This window comes from Pseudophryne corroboree, unplaced genomic scaffold, assembly GCF_028390025.1.
Source record: "Pseudophryne corroboree isolate aPseCor3 unplaced genomic scaffold, aPseCor3.hap2 scaffold_1242, whole genome shotgun sequence".
NCBI lineage: Eukaryota > Metazoa > Chordata > Amphibia > Anura > Myobatrachidae > Pseudophryne > Pseudophryne corroboree.
Genome location: NW_026967868.1, coordinates 65,437 through 86,688, shown reverse-complemented (window position 1 = coordinate 86,688; position 21,252 = coordinate 65,437). Strand labels below are relative to the sequence as shown.

General features: G+C 53.1%; 1 protein-coding gene across 1 annotated transcript in view; it reads left to right on the top strand.

The window, feature by feature from the left end:
• Positions 1 to 904, top strand: part of CAD (carbamoyl-phosphate synthetase 2, aspartate transcarbamylase, and dihydroorotase) — a 78,440-nt gene extending 77,536 nt beyond the window's left edge. The window contains exon 42 of the mRNA XM_063950838.1: positions 11 to 904. Coding sequence (XP_063806908.1) covers positions 11 to 113 — 103 coding nt within the window. The 3' untranslated portion in view covers positions 114 to 904. The remainder of the gene's footprint in view (positions 1 to 10) is intronic.
• Positions 905 to 21,252: the final 20,348 nt, after the last annotated feature.

The following is a 21,252-nucleotide window of genomic DNA, read 5'->3' as shown; positions in this document are numbered from 1 at the left end:
TCTTTTCCAGCCTTGAAGTAGACTCGGACCCCCGCGCTGCATACTTCCGCCAGGCTGAGAACGGGATGTACGTGCGCATGGCGCTCCTCGCCACCGTGCTGGGCAAATACTGAGCTTTGGGCCGGCACCTCTCTATAACAGGAGGGATCCATACTTCAACATCTGGATCTTCTCCGAGACCTTAGATCTCTCCTGGAAATGCTGCGGGAGCAGCGCAGATCCCGGTCATGTTCTAGACTCGCATGTTTGCAGATTCTATGGTGTTCCGTCGCTGTTACCCGATACTGTACGTCTACGCCCCACGCTTCCCTTCCCTGCACAGGTCGCCGTGGTGTCAGGTTGTTTTGTGTCCAGTGTCTACGCTGATCGCTGGGCTGGTTCCAGAGTGTCTCCTTAGTCGCTGCCCCGCATCCGGCCGTGGTGTGCCCAGTCATTAATGCAGCAGCTGTGCCCCCGTACAGATAGCGTCAGTCACGTTGGAATACACCATTATCAGCAGCCTGAAGGCTGGCAGTACCCGCTGCACCTTCCTGACCTCGTGCCGGCGTCCTGTAGGACCTGACGTAATAAAGATGAGATCCTGTATGAGCTCCTGCAAGTAATGGTCTACCCAATATCTGCCGCTGATCCGTAGCGAATACATTAGTGCTCTGCTTTCCTCTACATGGTACACCCCGGACAAGTGCCCCCTGCGTAGACGTGACGGCGTCTCCGGCGGACAAGAGTGCTTTTCACTGTACGGCCCTGTGGCCTCTGCTGCTCAGATTAGTTGCTCGTAGTGAGGACCAGGAGGAGGGAGGGGGGTGCGGATGGGGGGATGAACGGTTTTATAATGTGAAGTTACAGGGAACGCTTCTCTTTTCTCCTTTTTTTTTTCTAAATAAAATGAATTGTGCACAATTAATTCGGACTGTGAAAATGTTATTTTGTCTCAGAGGGCGGTGTCAGGAGAAGCGCTGTGGAGCGGATATGGAGGGATCTGTTGTAGTGTCAGGAGAAGCGCTGTGGAGCGGATATGGATGGATCTGTTGTAGTGTGTCAGGAGAAGCGCTGTGGAGCGGATATGGAGGGATCTGGTGTAGTGTCAGGAGAAGCGCTGTGGAGCGGATATGGATGGATCTGTTGTAGTGTGTCAGGAGAAGCGCTGTGGAGCGGATATGGAGGGATCTGTTGTAGTGTCAGGAGAAGCACTGTGGAGAGGATATGGATGGATCTGTTGTAGTGTCAGGAGAAGCGCTGTGGAGTGGATATGGTGGGATCTGTTGTAGTGTCAGGAGAAGCGCTGTGGAGCGGATATGGAGGGATCTGTTGTAGTGTGTCAGGAGAAGCGCTGTGGAGTGGATATGGAGGGATCTGTTGTGTCAGGAGAAGCGCTGTGGAGCGGATATGGAGGGATCTGTTGTAGTGTCAGGAGAAGCGCTGTGGAGCTGATATGGATGGATCTGTTGTAGTGTCAGGAGAAGCGCTGTGGAGCGGATATGGAGGGATCTGGTGTAGTGTCAGGAGAAGCGCTGTGGAGCTGATATGGATGGATCTGTTGTAGTGTCAGGAGAAGCGCTGTGGAGCGGATATGGAGGGATCTGGTGTAGTGTCAGGAGAAGCGCTGTGGAGCGGATATGGATGGATCTGTTGTAGTGTGTCAGGAGAAGCGCTGTGGAGCGGATATGAAGGGATCTGTTGTAGTGTGTCAGGAGAAGCGCTGTGGAGCGGATATGGAGGGATCTGTTGTAGTGTCAGGAGAAGCGCTGTGGAGTGGATATGGAGGGATCTGTTGTAGTGTGTCAGGAGAAGCGCTGTGGAGTGGATATGGAGGGATCTGTTGTAGTGTGTCAGGAGAAGTGCTGTGGAGCGGATATGGAGGGATCTGTTGTAGTGTGTCAGGAGAAGCGCTGTGAAGCGGATATGGAGGGATCTGTTGTAGTGTGTCAGGAGAAGCGCTGTGGAGCGGATATGAAGGGATCTGTTGTAGTGTGTCAGGAGAAGCGCTGTGGAGAGGATATGGATGGATCTGTTGTAGTGTCAGGAGAAGCGCTGTGGAGTGGATATGGAGGGATCTGTTGTAGTGTGTCAGGAGAAGCGCTGTGGAGTGGATATGGAGGGATCTGTTGTAGTGTGTCAGGAGAAGTGCTGTGGAGCGGATATGGAGGGATCTGTTGTAGTGTGTCAGGAGAAGCGCTGTGGAGTGGATATGGAGGGATCTGTTGTAGTGTCAGGAGAAGCGCTGTGGAGTGGATATGGTGGGATCTGTTGTAGTGTGTCAGGAGAAGCGCTGTGGAGCGGATATGGAGGGATCTGTTGTAGTGTGTCAGGAGAAGCGCTGTGGAGCGGATATGGAGGGATCTGTTGTAGTGTGTCAGGAGAAGCGCTGTGGAGTGGATATGGAGGGATCTGTTGTAGTGTGTCAGGAGAAGCGCTGTGGAGCGGATATGGAGGGATCTGTTGTAGTGTGTCAGGAGAAGCGCTGTGGAGCGGATATGGAGGGATCTGTTGTAGTGTCAGGAGAAGCGCTGTGGAGCGGATATGGAGGGATCTGTTGTAGTGTCAGGAGAAGCGTTGTGGAGTGGATATGGTGGGATCTGTTGTAGTGTCAGGAGAAGCGCTGTGGAGCGGATATGGAGGGATCTGTTGTAGTGTGTCAGGAGAAGCGCTGTGGAGTGGATATGGAGGGATCTGTTGTAGTGTCAGGAGAAGCGCTGTGGAGTGGATATGGAGGGATCTGTTGTAGTGTCAGGAGAAGCGCTGTGGAGTGGATATGGAGGGATCTGTTGTAGTGTGTCAGGAGAAGCGCTGTGTAGAGGATATGGAGGGATCTGTTGTAGTGTCAGGAGAAGCGCTGTGGAGCGGATATGGTGGGATCTGTTGTAGTGTCAGGAGAAGCGCTGTGGAGCGGATATGGAGGAATCTGTTGTAGTGTGTCAGGAGAAGCGCTGTGGAGCGGATATGAAGGGATCTGTTGTAGTGTCAGGAGAAATGCTGTGGAGTGGATATGGTGGGATCTAGTGTGTCAGGAGAAGCGCTGTGGAGCGGATATGGAGGGATCTGTTGTGTGTCAGGAGAAGCGCTGTGGAGCGGATATGAAGGGATCTGTTGTAGTGTCAGGAGAAATGCTGTGGAGTGGATATGGAGGGATCTGTTGTAGTGTCAGGAGAAACGCTGTGGAGCGGATATGGTGGGATCTGGTGTAGTGTGTCAGGAGAAGCGCTGTGGAGCGGATATGGTGGGATCTAGTGTGTCAGGAGAAGCGCTGTGGAGCGGATATGGAGGGATCTGTTGTAATGTCAGGAGATGCGCTGTGGACCGGATATGGTGGGATCTGTAGTGTGTCAGGAGAAGCGCTGTGGAGCGGATATGGAGGGATCTGTTGTAGTGTCAGGAGAAATGCTGTGGAGTGGATATGGAGGGATCTGTTGTAGTGTCAGGAGAAACGCTGTGGAGCGGATATGGTGGGATCTGGTGTAGTGTGTCAGGAGAAGCGCTGTGGAGCGGATATGGTGGGATCTAGTGTGTCAGGAGAAGCGCTGTGGAGCGGATATGGAGGGATCTGTTGTAATGTCAGGAGAAGCGATGTGGACCGGATATGGTGGGATCTGTAGTGTGTCAGGAGAAGCGCTGTGGAGCGGATATGGAGGGATCTGTTGTGTCAGGAGAAGCGCTGTGGAGCGGATATGGAGGGATCTGTTGTAGTGTCAGGAGAAGCGCTGTGGAGCGGATATGGAGGGATCTGGTGTAGGGTGTCAGGAGAAGCGCTGTGGAGCGGATATGGTGGGATCTGTTGTAGTGTGTCAGGAGAAGCGCTGTGGAGCGGATATTGAGGGATCTGTTGTAGTGTGTCAGGAGAAGCGCTGTGGAGCGGATATGGAGGGATCTGTTGTAGTGTGTCAGGAGAAGCGCTGTGGAGTGGATATTGAGGGATCTGTTGTAGTGTGTCAGGAGAAGCGCTGTGGAGTGGATATGGAGGGATCTGTTGTAGTGTGTCAGGAGAAGCGCTGTGGAGTGGATATGGAGGGATCTGGTGTAGTGTGTCAGGAGAAGCGCTGTGGAGCGGATATGGTGGGATCTGTTGTAGTGTGTCAGGAGAAGCGCTGTGGAGCGGATATGGAGGGATCTGTTGTAGTGTCAGGAGAAGCGCTGTGGAGTGGATATGGAGGGATCTGTTGTAGTGTCAGGAGAAGCGCTGTGGAGCGGATATGGAGGGATCTGGTGTAGTGTGTCAGGAGAAGCGCTGTGGAGCGGATATGGAGGGATCTGTTGTAGTGTCAGGAGAAGCGCTGTGGAGTGGATATGGAGGGATCTGTTGTAGTGTGTCAGGAGAAGCGCTGTGGAGCGGATATGGTGGGATCTGTTGTAGTGTGTCAGGAGAAGCGCTGTGGAGCGGATATGGAGGGATATGTTGTAGTGTGTCAGGAGAAGCGCTGTGGAGCGGATATGGTGGGATCTGTTGTAGTGTCAGGAGAAGCGCTGTGGAGCGGATATGGAGGGATCTGTTGTAGTGTGTCAGGAGAAGCGCTGTGGAGCGGATATGGAGGGATCTGTTGTAGTGTCAGGAGAAGAGCTGTGGAGCGGATATGGAGGGATCTGTTGTAGTGTCAGGAGAAGCGCTGTGGAGCGGATATGGAGGGATCTGTAGTAGTGTCAGGAGAAGCGCTGTGGAGTGAATATGGAGGGATCTGTTGTGTTAAGAGAAACACTGTGGAGCGGATATGGAGGGATCTGTTGTGTGTCAGGAGAAGCGCTGTGGAGTGGATATGGAGGGATCTGTTGTAGTGTGTCAGGAGAAGCGCTGTGGAGCGGATATGAAGGGATCTGTTGTAGTGTCAGGAGAAATGCTGTGGAGTGGATATGGTGGGATCTAGTGTGTCAGGAGAAGCGCTGTGGAGCGGATATGGAGGGATCTCTTGTAGGGTGTCAGGAGAAGCGCTGTGGAGCGGATATGGAGGGATCTGTTGTAATGTCAGGAGAAGCGCTGTGGACCGGATATGGTGGGATCTGTAGTGTGTCAGGAGAAGCGCTGTGGAGCGGATATGGAGGGATCTGTTGTGTCAGGAGAAGCGCTGTGGAGAGGATATGGAGGGATCTGTTGTAATGTCAGGAGAAGCGCTGTGGACCGGATATGGTGGGATCTGTAGTGTGTCAGGAGAAGCGCTGTGGAGCGGATATGGAGGGATCTGTTGTAGTGTCAGGAGAAGCGCTGTGGAGCGGATATGGTGGGATCTGTTGTAGTGTGTCAGGAGAAGCTCTTTGGAGCGGATATGGAGGGATCTGTTGTAGTGTGTCAGGAGAAGCGCTGTGTAGCGGATATGGAGGGATCTGGTGTAGGGTGTCAGGAGAAGCGCTGTGGAGCGGATATGGTGGGATCTGTAGTGTGTCAGGAGAAGCGCTGTGGAGCGGATATGGAGGGATCTGTTGTAATGTCAGGAGAAGCGCTGTGGAGCGGATATGGAGGGATCTGTTGTAGTGTCAGGAGAAGCGCTGTGGAGCGGATATGGTGGGATCTGTTGTAGTGTGTCAGGAGTAGCGCTGTGGAGTGGATATGGAGGGATCTGTTGTAGTGTGTCAGGAGAAGCGCTGTGGAGCAGATATGGTGGGATCTGTTGTGTCAGGAGAAGCGCTGTGGAGCTGATATGGAGGGATCTGTTGTAGTGTGTCAGGAGAAGCGCTGTGGAGCGGATATGGAGGGATCTGTTGTAGTGTGTCAGGAGAAGCGCTGTGGAGCGGATATGGTGGGATCTGTAGTGTGTCAGGAGAAGCGCTGTGGAGCGGATATGGTGGGATCTGTTGTAGGGTGTCAGTTGAAGTGCTGTGGTGCGGATATGGTGGGATCTGTTGTAGTGTGTCAGTTTAAGTGCTGTGGTGCGGATATGGTGGGATCTGTTGTAGTGTGTCAGGAGAAGCGCTGTGGAGTGGATATGGAGGGATCTGTTGTGTGTCAGGAGAAACGCTGTGGCGCGGATATGGAGGGATCTGTTGTGTGTCAGGAGAAGCGCTGTGGAGCGGATATGGAGGGATCTGTTGTGTCAGGAGAAGAGCTGTGGAGTGGATATGGTGGGATCTGTTGTAGTGTGTCAGGAGAAGTGCTGTGGAGAGGATAGGGAGGGATCTGTTGTAGTGTGTCAGGAGAAGCGCTGTGGAGCGGATTTGGAGGGATCTGTTGTAGTGTGTCAGGAGAAGTGCTGTGGAGAGGATATGGAGGGATCTGTTGTAGTGTCAGGAGAAGCACTGTGGAGAGGATATGGATGGATCTGTTGTAGTGTCAGGAGAAGCGCTGTGGAGCGGATATGGAGGGATCTGTTGTAGTGTCAGGAGAAGCGCTGTGGAGCGGATATGGAGGGATCTGTTGTAGTGTGTCAGGAGAAGCGCTGTGGAGTGGATATGGAGGGATCTGTTGTGTCAGGAGAAGCGCTGTGGAGTGGATATGGAGGGATCTGTTGTGTCAGGAGAAGCGCTGTGGAGCGGATATGGAGGGATCTGTTGTAGTGTCAGGAGAAGCGCTGTGGAGCTGATATGGATGGATCTGTTGTAGTGTCAGGAGAAGCGCTGTGGAGCGGATATGGAGGGATCTGGTGTAGTGTCAGGAGAAGCGCTGTGGAGCTGATATGGATGGATCTGTTGTAGTGTCAGGAGAAGCGCTGTGGAGCGGATATGGAGGGATCTGGTGTAGTGTCAGGAGAAGCGCTGTGGAGCGGATATGGATGGATCTGTTGTAGTGTGTCAGGAGAAGCGCTGTGGAGCGGATATGAAGGGATCTGTTGTAGTGTGTCAGGAGAAGCGCTGTGGAGCGGATATGGAGGGATCTGTTGTAGTGTCAGGAGAAGCGCTGTGGAGTGGATATGGAGGGATCTGTTGTAGTGTGTCAGGAGAAGCGCTGTGGAGTGGATATGGAGGGATCTGTTGTAGTGTGTCAGGAGAAGTGCTGTGGAGCGGATATGGAGGGATCTGTTGTAGTGTGTCAGGAGAAGCGCTGTGAAGCGGATATGGAGGGATCTGTTGTAGTGTGTCAGGAGAAGCGCTGTGGAGCGGATATGAAGGGATCTGTTGTAGTGTGTCAGGAGAAGCGCTGTGGAGAGGATATGGATGGATCTGTTGTAGTGTCAGGAGAAGCGCTGTGGAGTGGATATGGAGGGATCTGTTGTAGTGTGTCAGGAGAAGCGCTGTGGAGTGGATATGGAGGGATCTGTTGTAGTGTGTCAGGAGAAGTGCTGTGGAGCGGATATGGAGGGATCTGTTGTAGTGTGTCAGGAGAAGCGCTGTGGAGTGGATATGGAGGGATCTGTTGTAGTGTCAGGAGAAGCGCTGTGGAGTGGATATGGTGGGATCTGTTGTAGTGTGTCAGGAGAAGCGCTGTGGAGCGGATATGGAGGGATCTGTTGTAGTGTGTCAGGAGAAGCGCTGTGGAGCGGATATGGAGGGATCTGTTGTAGTGTGTCAGGAGAAGCGCTGTGGAGTGGATATGGAGGGATCTGTTGTAGTGTGTCAGGAGAAGCGCTGTGGAGCGGATATGGAGGGATCTGTTGTAGTGTGTCAGGAGAAGCGCTGTGGAGCGGATATGGAGGGATCTGTTGTAGTGTCAGGAGAAGCGCTGTGGAGCGGATATGGAGGGATCTGTTGTAGTGTCAGGAGAAGCGTTGTGGAGTGGATATGGTGGGATCTGTTGTAGTGTCAGGAGAAGCGCTGTGGAGCGGATATGGAGGGATCTGTTGTAGTGTGTCAGGAGAAGCGCTGTGGAGTGGATATGGAGGGATCTGTTGTAGTGTCAGGAGAAGCGCTGTGGAGTGGATATGGAGGGATCTGTTGTAGTGTCAGGAGAAGCGCTGTGGAGTGGATATGGAGGGATCTGTTGTAGTGTGTCAGGAGAAGCGCTGTGTAGAGGATATGGAGGGATCTGTTGTAGTGTCAGGAGAAGCGCTGTGGAGCGGATATGGTGGGATCTGTTGTAGTGTCAGGAGAAGCGCTGTGGAGCGGATATGGAGGAATCTGTTGTAGTGTGTCAGGAGAAGCGCTGTGGAGCGGATATGAAGGGATCTGTTGTAGTGTCAGGAGAAATGCTGTGGAGTGGATATGGTGGGATCTAGTGTGTCAGGAGAAGCGCTGTGGAGCGGATATGGAGGGATCTGTTGTGTGTCAGGAGAAGCGCTGTGGAGCGGATATGAAGGGATCTGTTGTAGTGTCAGGAGAAATGCTGTGGAGTGGATATGGAGGGATCTGTTGTAGTGTCAGGAGAAACGCTGTGGAGCGGATATGGTGGGATCTGGTGTAGTGTGTCAGGAGAAGCGCTGTGGAGCGGATATGGTGGGATCTAGTGTGTCAGGAGAAGCGCTGTGGAGCGGATATGGAGGGATCTGTTGTAATGTCAGGAGATGCGCTGTGGACCGGATATGGTGGGATCTGTAGTGTGTCAGGAGAAGCGCTGTGGAGCGGATATGGAGGGATCTGTTGTAGTGTCAGGAGAAATGCTGTGGAGTGGATATGGAGGGATCTGTTGTAGTGTCAGGAGAAACGCTGTGGAGCGGATATGGTGGGATCTGGTGTAGTGTGTCAGGAGAAGCGCTGTGGAGCGGATATGGTGGGATCTAGTGTGTCAGGAGAAGCGCTGTGGAGCGGATATGGAGGGATCTGTTGTAATGTCAGGAGAAGCGATGTGGACCGGATATGGTGGGATCTGTAGTGTGTCAGGAGAAGCGCTGTGGAGCGGATATGGAGGGATCTGTTGTGTCAGGAGAAGCGCTGTGGAGCGGATATGGAGGGATCTGTTGTAGTGTCAGGAGAAGCGCTGTGGAGCGGATATGGAGGGATCTGGTGTAGGGTGTCAGGAGAAGCGCTGTGGAGCGGATATGGTGGGATCTGTTGTAGTGTGTCAGGAGAAGCGCTGTGGAGCGGATATTGAGGGATCTGTTGTAGTGTGTCAGGAGAAGCGCTGTGGAGCGGATATGGAGGGATCTGTTGTAGTGTGTCAGGAGAAGCGCTGTGGAGTGGATATTGAGGGATCTGTTGTAGTGTGTCAGGAGAAGCGCTGTGGAGTGGATATGGAGGGATCTGTTGTAGTGTGTCAGGAGAAGCGCTGTGGAGTGGATATGGAGGGATCTGGTGTAGTGTGTCAGGAGAAGCGCTGTGGAGCGGATATGGTGGGATCTGTTGTAGTGTGTCAGGAGAAGCGCTGTGGAGCGGATATGGAGGGATCTGTTGTAGTGTCAGGAGAAGCGCTGTGGAGTGGATATGGAGGGATCTGTTGTAGTGTCAGGAGAAGCGCTGTGGAGCGGATATGGAGGGATCTGGTGTAGTGTGTCAGGAGAAGCGCTGTGGAGCGGATATGGAGGGATCTGTTGTAGTGTCAGGAGAAGCGCTGTGGAGTGGATATGGAGGGATCTGTTGTAGTGTGTCAGGAGAAGCGCTGTGGAGCGGATATGGTGGGATCTGTTGTAGTGTGTCAGGAGAAGCGCTGTGGAGCGGATATGGAGGGATATGTTGTAGTGTGTCAGGAGAAGCGCTGTGGAGCGGATATGGTGGGATCTGTTGTAGTGTCAGGAGAAGCGCTGTGGAGCGGATATGGAGGGATCTGTTGTAGTGTGTCAGGAGAAGCGCTGTGGAGCGGATATGGAGGGATCTGTTGTAGTGTCAGGAGAAGAGCTGTGGAGCGGATATGGAGGGATCTGTTGTAGTGTCAGGAGAAGCGCTGTGGAGTGAATATGGAGGGATCTGTTGTGTTAAGAGAAACACTGTGGAGCGGATATGGAGGGATCTGTTGTGTGTCAGGAGAAGCGCTGTGGAGTGGATATGGAGGGATCTGTTGTAGTGTGTCAGGAGAAGCGCTGTGGAGCGGATATGAAGGGATCTGTTGTAGTGTCAGGAGAAATGCTGTGGAGTGGATATGGTGGGATCTAGTGTGTCAGGAGAAGCGCTGTGGAGCGGATATGGAGGGATCTCTTGTAGGGTGTCAGGAGAAGCGCTGTGGAGCGGATATGGAGGGATCTGTTGTAATGTCAGGAGAAGCGCTGTGGACCGGATATGGTGGGATCTGTAGTGTGTCAGGAGAAGCGCTGTGGAGCGGATATGGAGGGATCTGTTGTGTCAGGAGAAGCGCTGTGGAGAGGATATGGAGGGATCTGTTGTAATGTCAGGAGAAGCGCTGTGGACCGGATATGGTGGGATCTGTAGTGTGTCAGGAGAAGCGCTGTGGAGCGGATATGGAGGGATCTGTTGTAGTGTCAGGAGAAGCGCTGTGGAGCGGATATGGTGGGATCTGTTGTAGTGTGTCAGGAGAAGCTCTTTGGAGCGGATATGGAGGGATCTGTTGTAGTGTGTCAGGAGAAGCGCTGTGTAGCGGATATGGAGGGATCTGGTGTAGGGTGTCAGGAGAAGCGCTGTGGAGCGGATATGGTGGGATCTGTAGTGTGTCAGGAGAAGCGCTGTGGAGCGGATATGGAGGGATCTGTTGTAATGTCAGGAGAAGCGCTGTGGAGCGGATATGGTGGGATCTGTTGTAGTGTGTCAGGAGTAGCGCTGTGGAGTGGATATGGAGGGATCTGTTGTAGTGTGTCAGGAGAAGCGCTGTGGAGCAGATATGGTGGGATCTGTTGTGTCAGGAGAAGCGCTGTGGAGCTGATATGGAGGGATCTGTTGTAGTGTGTCAGGAGAAGCGCTGTGGAGCGGATATGGAGGGATCTGTTGTAGTGTGTCAGGAGAAGCGCTGTGGAGCGGATATGGTGGGATCTGTAGTGTGTCAGGAGAAGCGCTGTGGAGCGGATATGGTGGGATCTGTTGTAGGGTGTCAGTTGAAGTGCTGTGGTGCGGATATGGTGGGATCTGTTGTAGTGTGTCAGTTTAAGTGCTGTGGTGCGGATATGGTGGGATCTGTTGTAGTGTGTCAGGAGAAGCGCTGTGGAGTGGATATGGAGGGATCTGTTGTGTGTCAGGAGAAACGCTGTGGCGCGGATATGGAGGGATCTGTTGTGTGTCAGGAGAAGCGCTGTGGAGCGGATATGGAGGGATCTGTTGTGTCAGGAGAAGAGCTGTGGAGTGGATATGGTGGGATCTGTTGTAGTGTGTCAGGAGAAGTGCTGTGGAGAGGATATGGAGGGATCTGTTGTAGTGTGTCAGGAGAAGCGCTGTGGAGCGGATATGGAGGGATCTGGTGTAGTGTGTCAGGAGAAGCGCTATGGAGCGGATATGGAGGGGATCTGTTGTAGTGTGTCTGGAGAAGCGATGTGGAGCGGATATATAGGGATCTGTTGTAGTGTCAGGAGAAGCGCTGTGGAGCGGATATGGAGGGATCTGTTGTGTCAGGAGAAACACTGGAGCGGATATGGAGGGATCTGTTGTGTGTCAGGAGAAGCGCTGTGGAGCGGATATGGAGGGATCTGTTGTGTGTCAGGAGAAGCGCTGTGGAGCGCATATGGAGGGATCTGTAGTAGTGTCAGGAGAAGCGCTGTGGATCGGATATGGAGGGATCTATTGTAATGTGTCAGGAGAAGCGCTGTGGAGCGGATATGGAGGGATCTGTTGTAGTGTGTCAGGAGAAGCGTTGTGGAGCGGATATGGAGGGATCTGTTGTAGTGTGTCAGGAGAAGCGCTGTGGAGCGGATATGGAGGGATCTGTTGTAGTGTGTCAGGAGAAGCGCTGTGGAGCGGATATGGAGGGATCTGTTGTAGTGTGTCAGGAGAAGCGCTGTGGAGCGGATATGGAGGGATCTGTTGTAGTGTGTCAGGAGAAGCGCTGTGGAGCGGATATGGAGGGATCTGTTGTAGTGTGTCAGGAGAAGCGCTGTGGAGCGGATATGGAGGGATCTGTTGTAGTGTGTCAGGAGAAGCGCTGTGGAGCGGATATGGAGGGATCTGTTGTAGTGTCAGGAGAAGCGCTGTGGAGTGGATATGGAGGGATCTGTTGTAGTGTCAGGAGAAGCGCTGTGGAGCGGATATGGAGGGATCTGTTGTAGTGTGTCAGGAGAAGCGCTGTGGAGTGGATATGGTGGGATCTGTAGTGTGTCAGGAGAAGCGCTGTGGAGCGGATATGGAGGGATCTGTAGTGTCAGGAGAAGCGCTGTGGAGCGGATATGGAGGGATCTGTAGTGTGTCAGGAGAAGAGCTGTGGAGCGGATATGGAGGGATCTGTTGTAGTGTGTCAGGAGAAGCGCTGTGGAGAGGATATGGAGGGATCTGTAGTGTGTCAGGAGAAGCGCTGTGGAGCGTATATGGAGGGATCTGTAGTGTGTCAGGAGAAGCGCTGTGGAGAGGATATGGAGGGATCTGTTGTAGTGTGTCAGGAGAAGCGCTGTGGAGCGGATATGGTGGGATCTATTGTAGTGTGTCAGGAGAAGCGCTGTGGAGCGGATATGGAGGGATCTGTTGTAGTGTGTCAGGAGAAGCGCTGTGGAGCAGATATGGAGGGATATATTGTAGTGTGTCAGGAGAAGCGCTGTGGAGCGGATATGGTGGGATCTGTTGTAGTGTGTCAGGAGAAGCGCTGTGGAGCGGATATGGAGGGATATATTGTAGTGTGTCAGGAGAAGCGCTGTGGAGTGGATATGGAGGGATCTGTTGTAGTATGTCAGGAGAAGCGCTGTGGAGTGGATATGGAGGGATCTGTTGTAGTGTGTCAGGAGAAGCGCTGTGGAGTGGATATGGTGGGATCTGTAGTGTGTCAGGAGAAGCGCTGTGGAGCGGATATGGAGGGATCTGTTGTAGTGTGTCAGGAGAAGCGCTGTGGAGCGGATATGGAGGGATCTGTTGTAGTGTGTCAGGAGAAGCGCTGTGGAGCGGATATGGAGGGATCTGTTGTAGTGTGTCAGGAGAAGCGCTGTGGAGCGGATATGGAGGGATCTGTTGTAGTGTGTCAGGAGAAGCGCTGTGGAGCGGATATGGAGGGATCTGTTGTAGTGTGTCAGGAGAAGCGCTGTGGAGCGGATATGGAGGGATCTGTTGTAGTGTCAGGAGAAGCGCTGTGGAGCGGATATGGAGGGATCTGTTGTAGTGTCAGGAGAAGCGCTGTGGAGTGGATATGGTGGGATCTGTTGCAGTGTGTCAGGAGAAGCGCTGTGGAGCGGATATGGTGGGATCTGTAGTGTCAGGAGAAGCGCTGTGGAGCGTATATGGAGGGATCTGTTGTAGTGTGTCAGGAGAAGCGCTGTGGAGTGGATATGGAGGGATCTGTTGTAGTGTGTCAGGAGAAGCGCTGTGGAGCGGATATGGAGGGATCTGTTGTAGTGTCAGGAGAAGCGCTGTGGAGAGGATATGGAGGGATCTGTAGTGTGTCAGGAGAAGCGCTGTGGAGCGGATATGGTGGGATCTATTGTAGTTTGTCAGGAGAAGCGCTGTGGAGCGGATATGGAGGGATCTGGTTTAGTGTCAGGAGAAGCGCCGTGGAGCGGATATGGAGGGATCTGTTGTAGTGTGTCAGGAGAAGCGCTGTGGAGCGGATATGGAGGGATATATTGTAGTGTGTCAGGAGAAGCGCTGTGGAGTGTATATGGAGGGATCTGTTGTAGTGTGTCAGGAGAAGCGCTGTGGAGTGGATATGGAGGGATCTATTGTAGTGTGTCAGGAGAAGCGCTGTGGAGTGGATATGGTGGGATCTGTAGTGTCAGGAGAAGCGCTGTGGAGCGGATATGGAGGGATCTGTTGTAGTGTGTCAGGAGAATCGCTGTGGAGCGGATATGGAGGGATCTGTTGTAGTGTGTCAGGAGAAGCGATGTGGAGCGGATATGGAGGGATCTGTTGTAGTGTGTCAGGAGAAGCGCTGTGGAGCGGATATGGAGGGATCTGTTGTGTGTCAGGAGAAGCGCTGTGGAGCGGATATGGAGGGATCTGTTGTAGTGTCTCAGGAGAAGCGCTGTGGAGCGGATATGGAGGGATCTATTGTAGTGTCAGGAGAAGCGCTGTGGAGCGGATATGGAGGGATCTGTTGTAGTGTCAGGAGAAGCGCTGTGGAGCGGATATGGTGGGATCTGTAGTGTCAGGAGAAGCGCTGTGGAGTGGATATGGAGGGATCTGTTGTAGTGTGTCAGGAGAAGCGCTGTGGAGCGGATATGGAGGGATCTGTTGTAGTGTGTCAGGAGAAGCGCTGTGGAGCGGATATGGAGGGATCTGTTGTAGTGTGTCAGGAGAAGCGCTGTAGAGCGGATATGGTGGGATCTGTTGTAGTGTGTCAGGAGAAGCGCTGTGGAGTGGATATGGAGGGATCTGTTGTAGTGTGTCAGGAGAAGCGCTGTGGAGCGGATATGGAGGGATCTGTAGTGTGTCAGGAGAAGCGCTGTAGAGCGGATATGGTGGGATCTGTTGTAGTGTGTCAGGAGAAGCGCTGTAGAGCGGATATGGTGGGATCTGTTGTAGTGTCAGGAGAAGCGCTGTGGAGCGGATATGGAGGGATCTGTTGTAGTGTCAGGAGAAGCGCTGTGGAGCGGATATGGAGGGATCTGTTGTAGTGTCAGGAGAAGCGCTGTGGAGCGGATATGGAGGGATCTGTTGTAGTGTCAGGAGAAGCGCTGTGGAGCGGATATGGAGGGATCTGTTGTAGTGTCAGTAGAAGCGCTGTGGAGCGGATATGGAGGGATCTGTTGTAGTGTCAGGAGAAGCGCTGTGGAGCGGATATGGAGGGATCTGTTGTAGTGTATCAGGAGAAGCGCTGTGGAGCGGATATGGATGGATCTGTTGTAGTGTGTCAGGAGAAGCGCTGTGGAGTGGATATGGAGGGATTTGTTGTAGTGTCAGGAGAAGCGCTGTGGAGTGGATATGGAGGGATCTGTTGTAGTGTGTCAGGAGAAGCGCTGTGGAGCGGATATGGAGGGATCTGTTGTAGTGTCAGGAGAAGCGCTGTGGAGCGGATATGGAGGGATCTGTTGTAGTGTCAGGAGAAGCGCTGTGGAGCGGATATGGAGGGATTTGTTGTAGTGTCAGGAGAAGCGCTGTGGAGTGGATATGGAGGGATCTGTTGTAGTGTGTCAGGAGAAGCGCTGTGGAGCGGATATGGAGGGATCTGTTGTAGTGTCAGGAGAAGCGCTGTGGAGCGGATATGGAGGGATCTGTTGTAGTGTCAGGAGAAGTGCTGTGGAGCGGATATGGAGGGATCTGTTGTAGTGTGTCAGGAGAAGCGCTGTGGAGCGGATATGGAGGGATCTGATGTAGTGTGTCAGGAGAAGCGCTGTGGAGCGGATATGGAGGGATCTGTTGTAGTGTGTCAGGAGAAGCGCTGTGGAGCGGATATGGAGGGATCTGTTGTAGTGTGTCAGGAGAAGCGCTGTGGAGCGGATATGGAGGGATCTGTTGTAGTGTGTCAGGAGAAGCGCTGTGGAGCGGATATGGAGGGATCTGTTGTAGTGTCAGGAGAAGCGCTGTGGAGCGGATATGGAGGGATTTGTTGTAGTGTGTCAGGAGAAGCGCTGTGGAGCGGATATGGAGGGATCTGTTGTAGTGTGTCAGGAGAAGCGCTGTGGAGTGGATATGGAGGGATCTGTTGTAGTGTGTCAGGAGATGCGCTGTGGAGCGGATATGGAGGGATCTGTTGTAGTGTGTCAGGAGAAGCGCTGTGGAGAGGATATGGAGGGATCTGTAGTGTGTCAGGAGAAGCGTTGTGGAGCGGATATGGAGGGATCTGTTGTAGTGTCAGGAGAAGCGCTGTGGAGCGGATATGGAGGGATCTGTTGTAGTGTGTCAGGAGAAGCGCTGTGGAGTGGATATGGAGGGATCTGTTGTAGTGTGTCAGGAGAAGCGCTGTGGAGCGGATATGGAGGGATCTGTTGTAGTGTGTCAGGAGAAGCGCTGTGGAGTGGATATGGAGGGATCTGTTGTAGTGTCAGGAGAAGCGCTGTGGAGTGGATATGGAGGGATCTGTTGTAGTGTGTCAGGAGAAGCGCTGTGGAGCGGATATGGAGGGATCTGTTGTAGTGTGTCAGGAGAAGCGCTGTGGAGTGGATATGGAGGGATCTGTTGTAGTGTGTCAGGAGATGCGCTGTGGAGCGGATATGGAGGGATCTGTTGTAGTGTGTCAGGATAAGCGCTGTGGAGCGGATATGGTGGGATCTGTTGTAGTGTGTCAGGAGAAGCGCTGTGGAGCGGATATGGAGGGATCTGTTGTAGTAGTGTCAGGAGAAGCGCTGTGGAGCGGATATGGAGGGATCTGTTGTAGTGTGTCAGGAGAAGCGCTGTGGAGCGGATATGGAGGGATCTGTTGTAGTGTGTCAGGAGAAGCGTTGTGGAGCGGATATGGAGGGATCTGTTGTAGTGTGTCAGGAGAAGCGCTGTGGAGCGGATATGGAGGGATCTGTTGTAGTGTGTCAGGAGAAGCGCTGTGGAGTGGATATGGAGGGATCTGTTGTAGTGTCAGGAGAAGCGCTGTGGAGTGGATATGGAGGGATCTGTTGTAGTGTCAGGAGAAGCGCTGTGGAGCGGATATGGAGGGATCTGTTGTAGTGTCAGGAGAAGCGCTGTGGAGCGGATATGGAGGGATCTGTAGTGTGTCTGGAGAAGCGCTGTGGAGCGGATATGGAGGGATCTGTTGTAGTGTGTCATGAGAAGCGCTGTGGAGAGGATATGGAGGGATCTGTTGTAGTGTGTCAGGAGAAGCGCTGTGGAGCGGATATGGAGGGATCTGTTGTAGTGTCAGGAGAAGCGCTGTGGAGCGGATATGGAGGGATCTGTTGTAGTGTGTCTGGAGAAGCGCTGTGGAGCGGATATGGAGGGATCTGTTGTAGTGTGTCAGGAGAAGCGCTGTGGAGCGTATATGGAGGGATCTGTTGTAGTGTGTCAGGAGAAGCGCTGTGGAGCGGATATGGAGGGATCTGTTGTAGTGTGTCAGGAGAAGCGCTGTGGAGCGGATATGGAGGGATTTGTTGTAGTGTGTCAGGAGAAGCGCTGTGGAGCGTATATGGAGGGATCTGTTGTAGTGTGTCAGGAGAAGCGCTGTGGAGCGTATATGGAGGGATCTGTTGTAGTGTGTCAGGAGAAGCGCTGTGGAGCGTATATGGAGGGATCTGTTGTAGTGTGTCAGGAGAAGCGCTGTGGAGCGGATATGGAGGGATCTGGTGTAGTGTGTCAGGAGAAGCGCTGTGGAGCGGATATGGTGGGATCTGTAGTGTCAGGAGAAGCGCTGTGGAGTGGATATGGAGGGATCTGTTGTAGTGTGTCAGGAGAAGCGCTGTGGAGCAGATATGGTGGGATCTGTTGTAGTGTCAGGAGAAGCGCTGTGGAGTGGATATGGAGGGATCTATTGTAGTGTCAGGAGAAGCGCTGTGGAGCGGATATGGAGGGATCTGTTGTAGTGTGTCAGGAGAAGCGCTGTGGAGCGGATATGGAGGGATTTGTTGTAGTGTCAGGAGAAGCGCTGTGGAGCGGATATGGAGGGATCTGTAGTAGTGTGTCAGGAGAAGCGCTGTGGAGCAGATATGGAGGGATCTGTTGTAGTGTCAGGAGAAGCGCTGTGGAGAGGATATGGAGGGATCTGTTGTAGTGTGTCAGGAGAAGCGCTGTGGAGCGGATATGGAGGGATATGTTGTAGTGTGTCAGGAGAAGCGCTGTGGAGCGGATATGGTGGGATCTGTAGTGTCAGGAGAAGCGCTGTGGAGTGGATATGGAGGGATCTGTTGTAGTGTCAGGAGAAGCGCTGTGGAGCGGATATGGAGGGATCTGTTGTAGTGTGTCAGGAGAAGCGCTGTGGAGCGGATATGGAGGGATCTGTTGTAGTGTGTCAGGAGAAGCGCTGTGGAGCGGATATGGAGGGATCTATTGTAGTGTCAGGAGAAGCGCTGTGGAGAGGATATGGAGGGATCTGTTGTAGTGTGTCAGGAGAAGCGCTGTGGAGCGGATATGGAGGGATATGTTGTAGTGTGTCAGGAGAAGCGCTGTGGAGCGGATATGGAGGGATCTGTTGTAGTGTGTCAGGAGAAGCGCTGTGGAGTGGATATGGAGGGATCTGTTGTAGTGTCAGGAGAAGCGCTGTGGAGTGGATATGGAGGGATCTGTTGTAGTGTCAGGAGAAGCGCTGTGGAGCGGATATGGAGGGATCTGTTGTAGTGTCAGGAGAAGCGCTGTGGAGCGGATATGGAGGGATCTGTAGTGTGTCTGGAGAAGCGCTGTGGAGCGGATATGGAGGGATCTGTTGTAGTGTGTCATGAGAAGCGCTGTGGAGAGGATATGGAGGGATCTGTTGTAGTGTGTCAGGAGAAGCGCTGTGGAGCGGATATGGAGGGATCTGTTGTAGTGTCAGGAGAAGCGCTGTGGAGCGGATATGGAGGGATCTGTTGTAGTGTGTCTGGAGAAGCGCTGTGGAGCGGATATGGAGGGATCTGTTGTAGTGTGTCAGGAGAAGCGCTGTGGAGCGTATATGGAGGGATCTGTTGTAGTGTGTCAGGAGAAGCGCTGTGGAGCGGATATGGAGGGATCTGTTGTAGTGTGTCAGGAGAAGCGCTGTGGAGCGGATATGGAGGGATTTGTTGTAGTGTGTCAGGAGAAGCGCTGTGGAGCGTATATGGAGGGATCTGTTGTAGTGTGTCAGGAGAAGCGCTGTGGAGCGTATATGGAGGGATCTGTTGTAGTGTGTCAGGAGAAGCGCTGTGGAGCGTATATGGAGGGATCTGTTGTAGTGTGTCAGGAGAAGCGCTGTGGAGCGGATATGGAGGGATCTGGTGTAGTGTGTCAGGAGAAGCGCTGTGGAGCGGATATGGTGGGATCTGTAGTGTCAGGAGAAGCGCTGTGGAGTGGATATGGAGGGATCTGTTGTAGTGTGTCAGGAGAAGCGCTGTGGAGCAGATATGGTGGGATCTGTTGTAGTGTCAGGAGAAGCGCTGTGGAGTGGATATGGAGGGATCTATTGTAGTGTCAGGAGAAGCGCTGTGGAGCGGATATGGAGGGATCTGTTGTAGTGTGTCAGGAGAAGCGCTGTGGAGCGGATATGGAGGGATTTGTTGTAGTGTCAGGAGAAGCGCTGTGGAGCGGATATGGAGGGATCTGTAGTAGTGTGTCAGGAGAAGCGCTGTGGAGCAGATATGGAGGGATCTGTTGTAGTGTCAGGAGAAGCGCTGTGGAGAGGATATGGAGGGATCTGTTGTAGTGTGTCAGGAGAAGCGCTGTGGAGCGGATATGGAGGGATATGTTGTAGTGTGTCAGGAGAAGCGCTGTGGAGCGGATATGGTGGGATCTGTAGTGTCAGGAGAAGCGCTGTGGAGTGGATATGGAGGGATCTGTTGTAGTGTCAGGAGAAGCGCTGTGGAGCGGATATGGAGGGATCTGTTGTAGTGTGTCAGGAGAAGCGCTGTGGAGCGGATATGGAGGGATCTGTTGTAGTGTGTCAGGAGAAGCGCTGTGGAGCGGATATGGAGGGATCTATTGTAGTGTCAGGAGAAGCGCTGTGGAGAGGATATGGAGGGATCTGTTGTAGTGTGTCAGGAGAAGCGCTGTGGAGCGGATATGGAGGGATATGTTGTAGTGTGTCAGGAGAAGCGCTGTGGAGCGGATATGGAGGGATCTGTTGTAGTGTGTCAGGAGAAGCGCTGTGGAGCGGATATGGAGGGATCTGTTGTAGTGTGTCAGGAGAAGCGCTGTGGAGTGGATATGGAGGGATCTGTTGTAGTGTGTCAGGAGAAGCGCTGTGGAGCGGATATGGAGGGATCTGTTGTAGTGTGTCAGGAGAAGCGCTGTGGAGCGGATATGGAGGGATCTGTTGTAGTGTGTCAGGAGAAGCGCTGTGGAGTGGATATGGAGGGATCTGTTGTAGTGTGTCAGGAGAAGCGCTGTGGAGCGGATATGGAGGGATCTGTTGTAGTGTCAGGAGAAGCGCTGTGGAGCGGATATGGAGGGATCTGTTGTAGTGTCAGGAGAAGCGTTGTGGAGCGGATATGGAGGGATCTGTTGTAGTGTGTCAGGAGAAGTGCTGTGGAGTGGATATGGAGGGATCTGTTGTAGTGTGTCTGGAGAAGCGCTGTGGAGCGTATATGGAGGGATCTGTTGTAGTGTGTCAGGAGAAGCGCTCTGGAGCAGATATGGAGGGATCTGTTGTAGTGTCAGGAGAAGCGCTGTGGAGCAGATATGGAGGGATATGTTGTAGTGTGTCAGGAGAAGCGCTGAGGAGTGGATATGGAGGGATCTGTTGTAGTGTGTCAGGAGAAGCGCTGTGGAGTGGATATGGAGGGATCTGTTGTAGTGTGTCAGGAGAAGCGCTGTGGAGCGGATATGGAGGGATCTGTTGTGTGTCAGGAGAAGCGCTGTGGAGCGTATATGGAGGGATCTGTTGTAGTGTGTCAGGAGAAGCGCTGTGGAGCGGATATGGAGGGATCTGTTGTAGTGTGTCAGGAGAAGCGCTGTGGAGTGGATATGGAGGGATCTGTTGTAGTGTGTCAGGAGAAGCGCTGTGGAGCGGATATGGAGGGATCTGTTGTAGTGTGTCAGGAGAAGCGCTGTGGAGTGGATATGGAGGGATCTGTTGTAGTGTGTCAGGAGAAGCGCTGTGGAGCGGATATGGAGGGATCTGTTGTAGTGTGTCAGGAGAAGCGCTGTGGAGCGGATATGGAGGGATCTGTTGTAGTGTGTCAGGAGAAGCGCTGTGGAGCGGATATGGTGGGATCTGTTGTAGTGTGTCAGGAGAAGCGCTGTGAAGCTGATATGGAGGGATCTGTTGTAGTAGTGTCAGGAGAAGCGTTGTGGAGTGGATATGGTGGGATCTGTTGTAGTGTGTCAGGAGAAGCGCTGTGGAGTGGATATGGAGGGATCTGTTGTAGTGTGTCAGGAGAAGCGCTGTGGAGCGGATATGGAGGGATTTGTTGTAGTGTGTCAGGAGAAGCGCTGTGGAGCGTATATGGAGGGATCTGTTGTGTGTCAGGAGAAGCGCTGTGGAGTGGATATGGAGGGATCTGTTGTAGTGTGTCAGGAGAAGCGCTGTGGAGCGGATATGGAGGGATCTGTTGTAGTGTCAGGAGAAGCGCTGTGGAGCAGATATGGAGGGATATGTTGTAGTGTGTCAGGAGAAGCGCTGAGGAGTGGATATGGAGGGATCTGTTGTAGTGTGTCAGGAGAAGCGCTGTGGAGTGGATATGGAGGGATCTGTTGTAGTGTGTCAGGAGAAGCGCTGTGGAGCGGATATGGAGGGATCTGTTGTGTGTCAGGAGAAGCGCTGTGGAGCGTATATGGAGGGATCTGTTGTAGTGTGTCAGGAGAAGCGCTGTGGAGCGGATATGGAGGGATCTGTTGTAGTGTGTCAGGAGAAGCGCTGTGGAGTGGATATGGAGGGATCTGTTGTAGTGTGTCAGGAGAAGCGCTGTGGAGCGGATATGGAGGGAT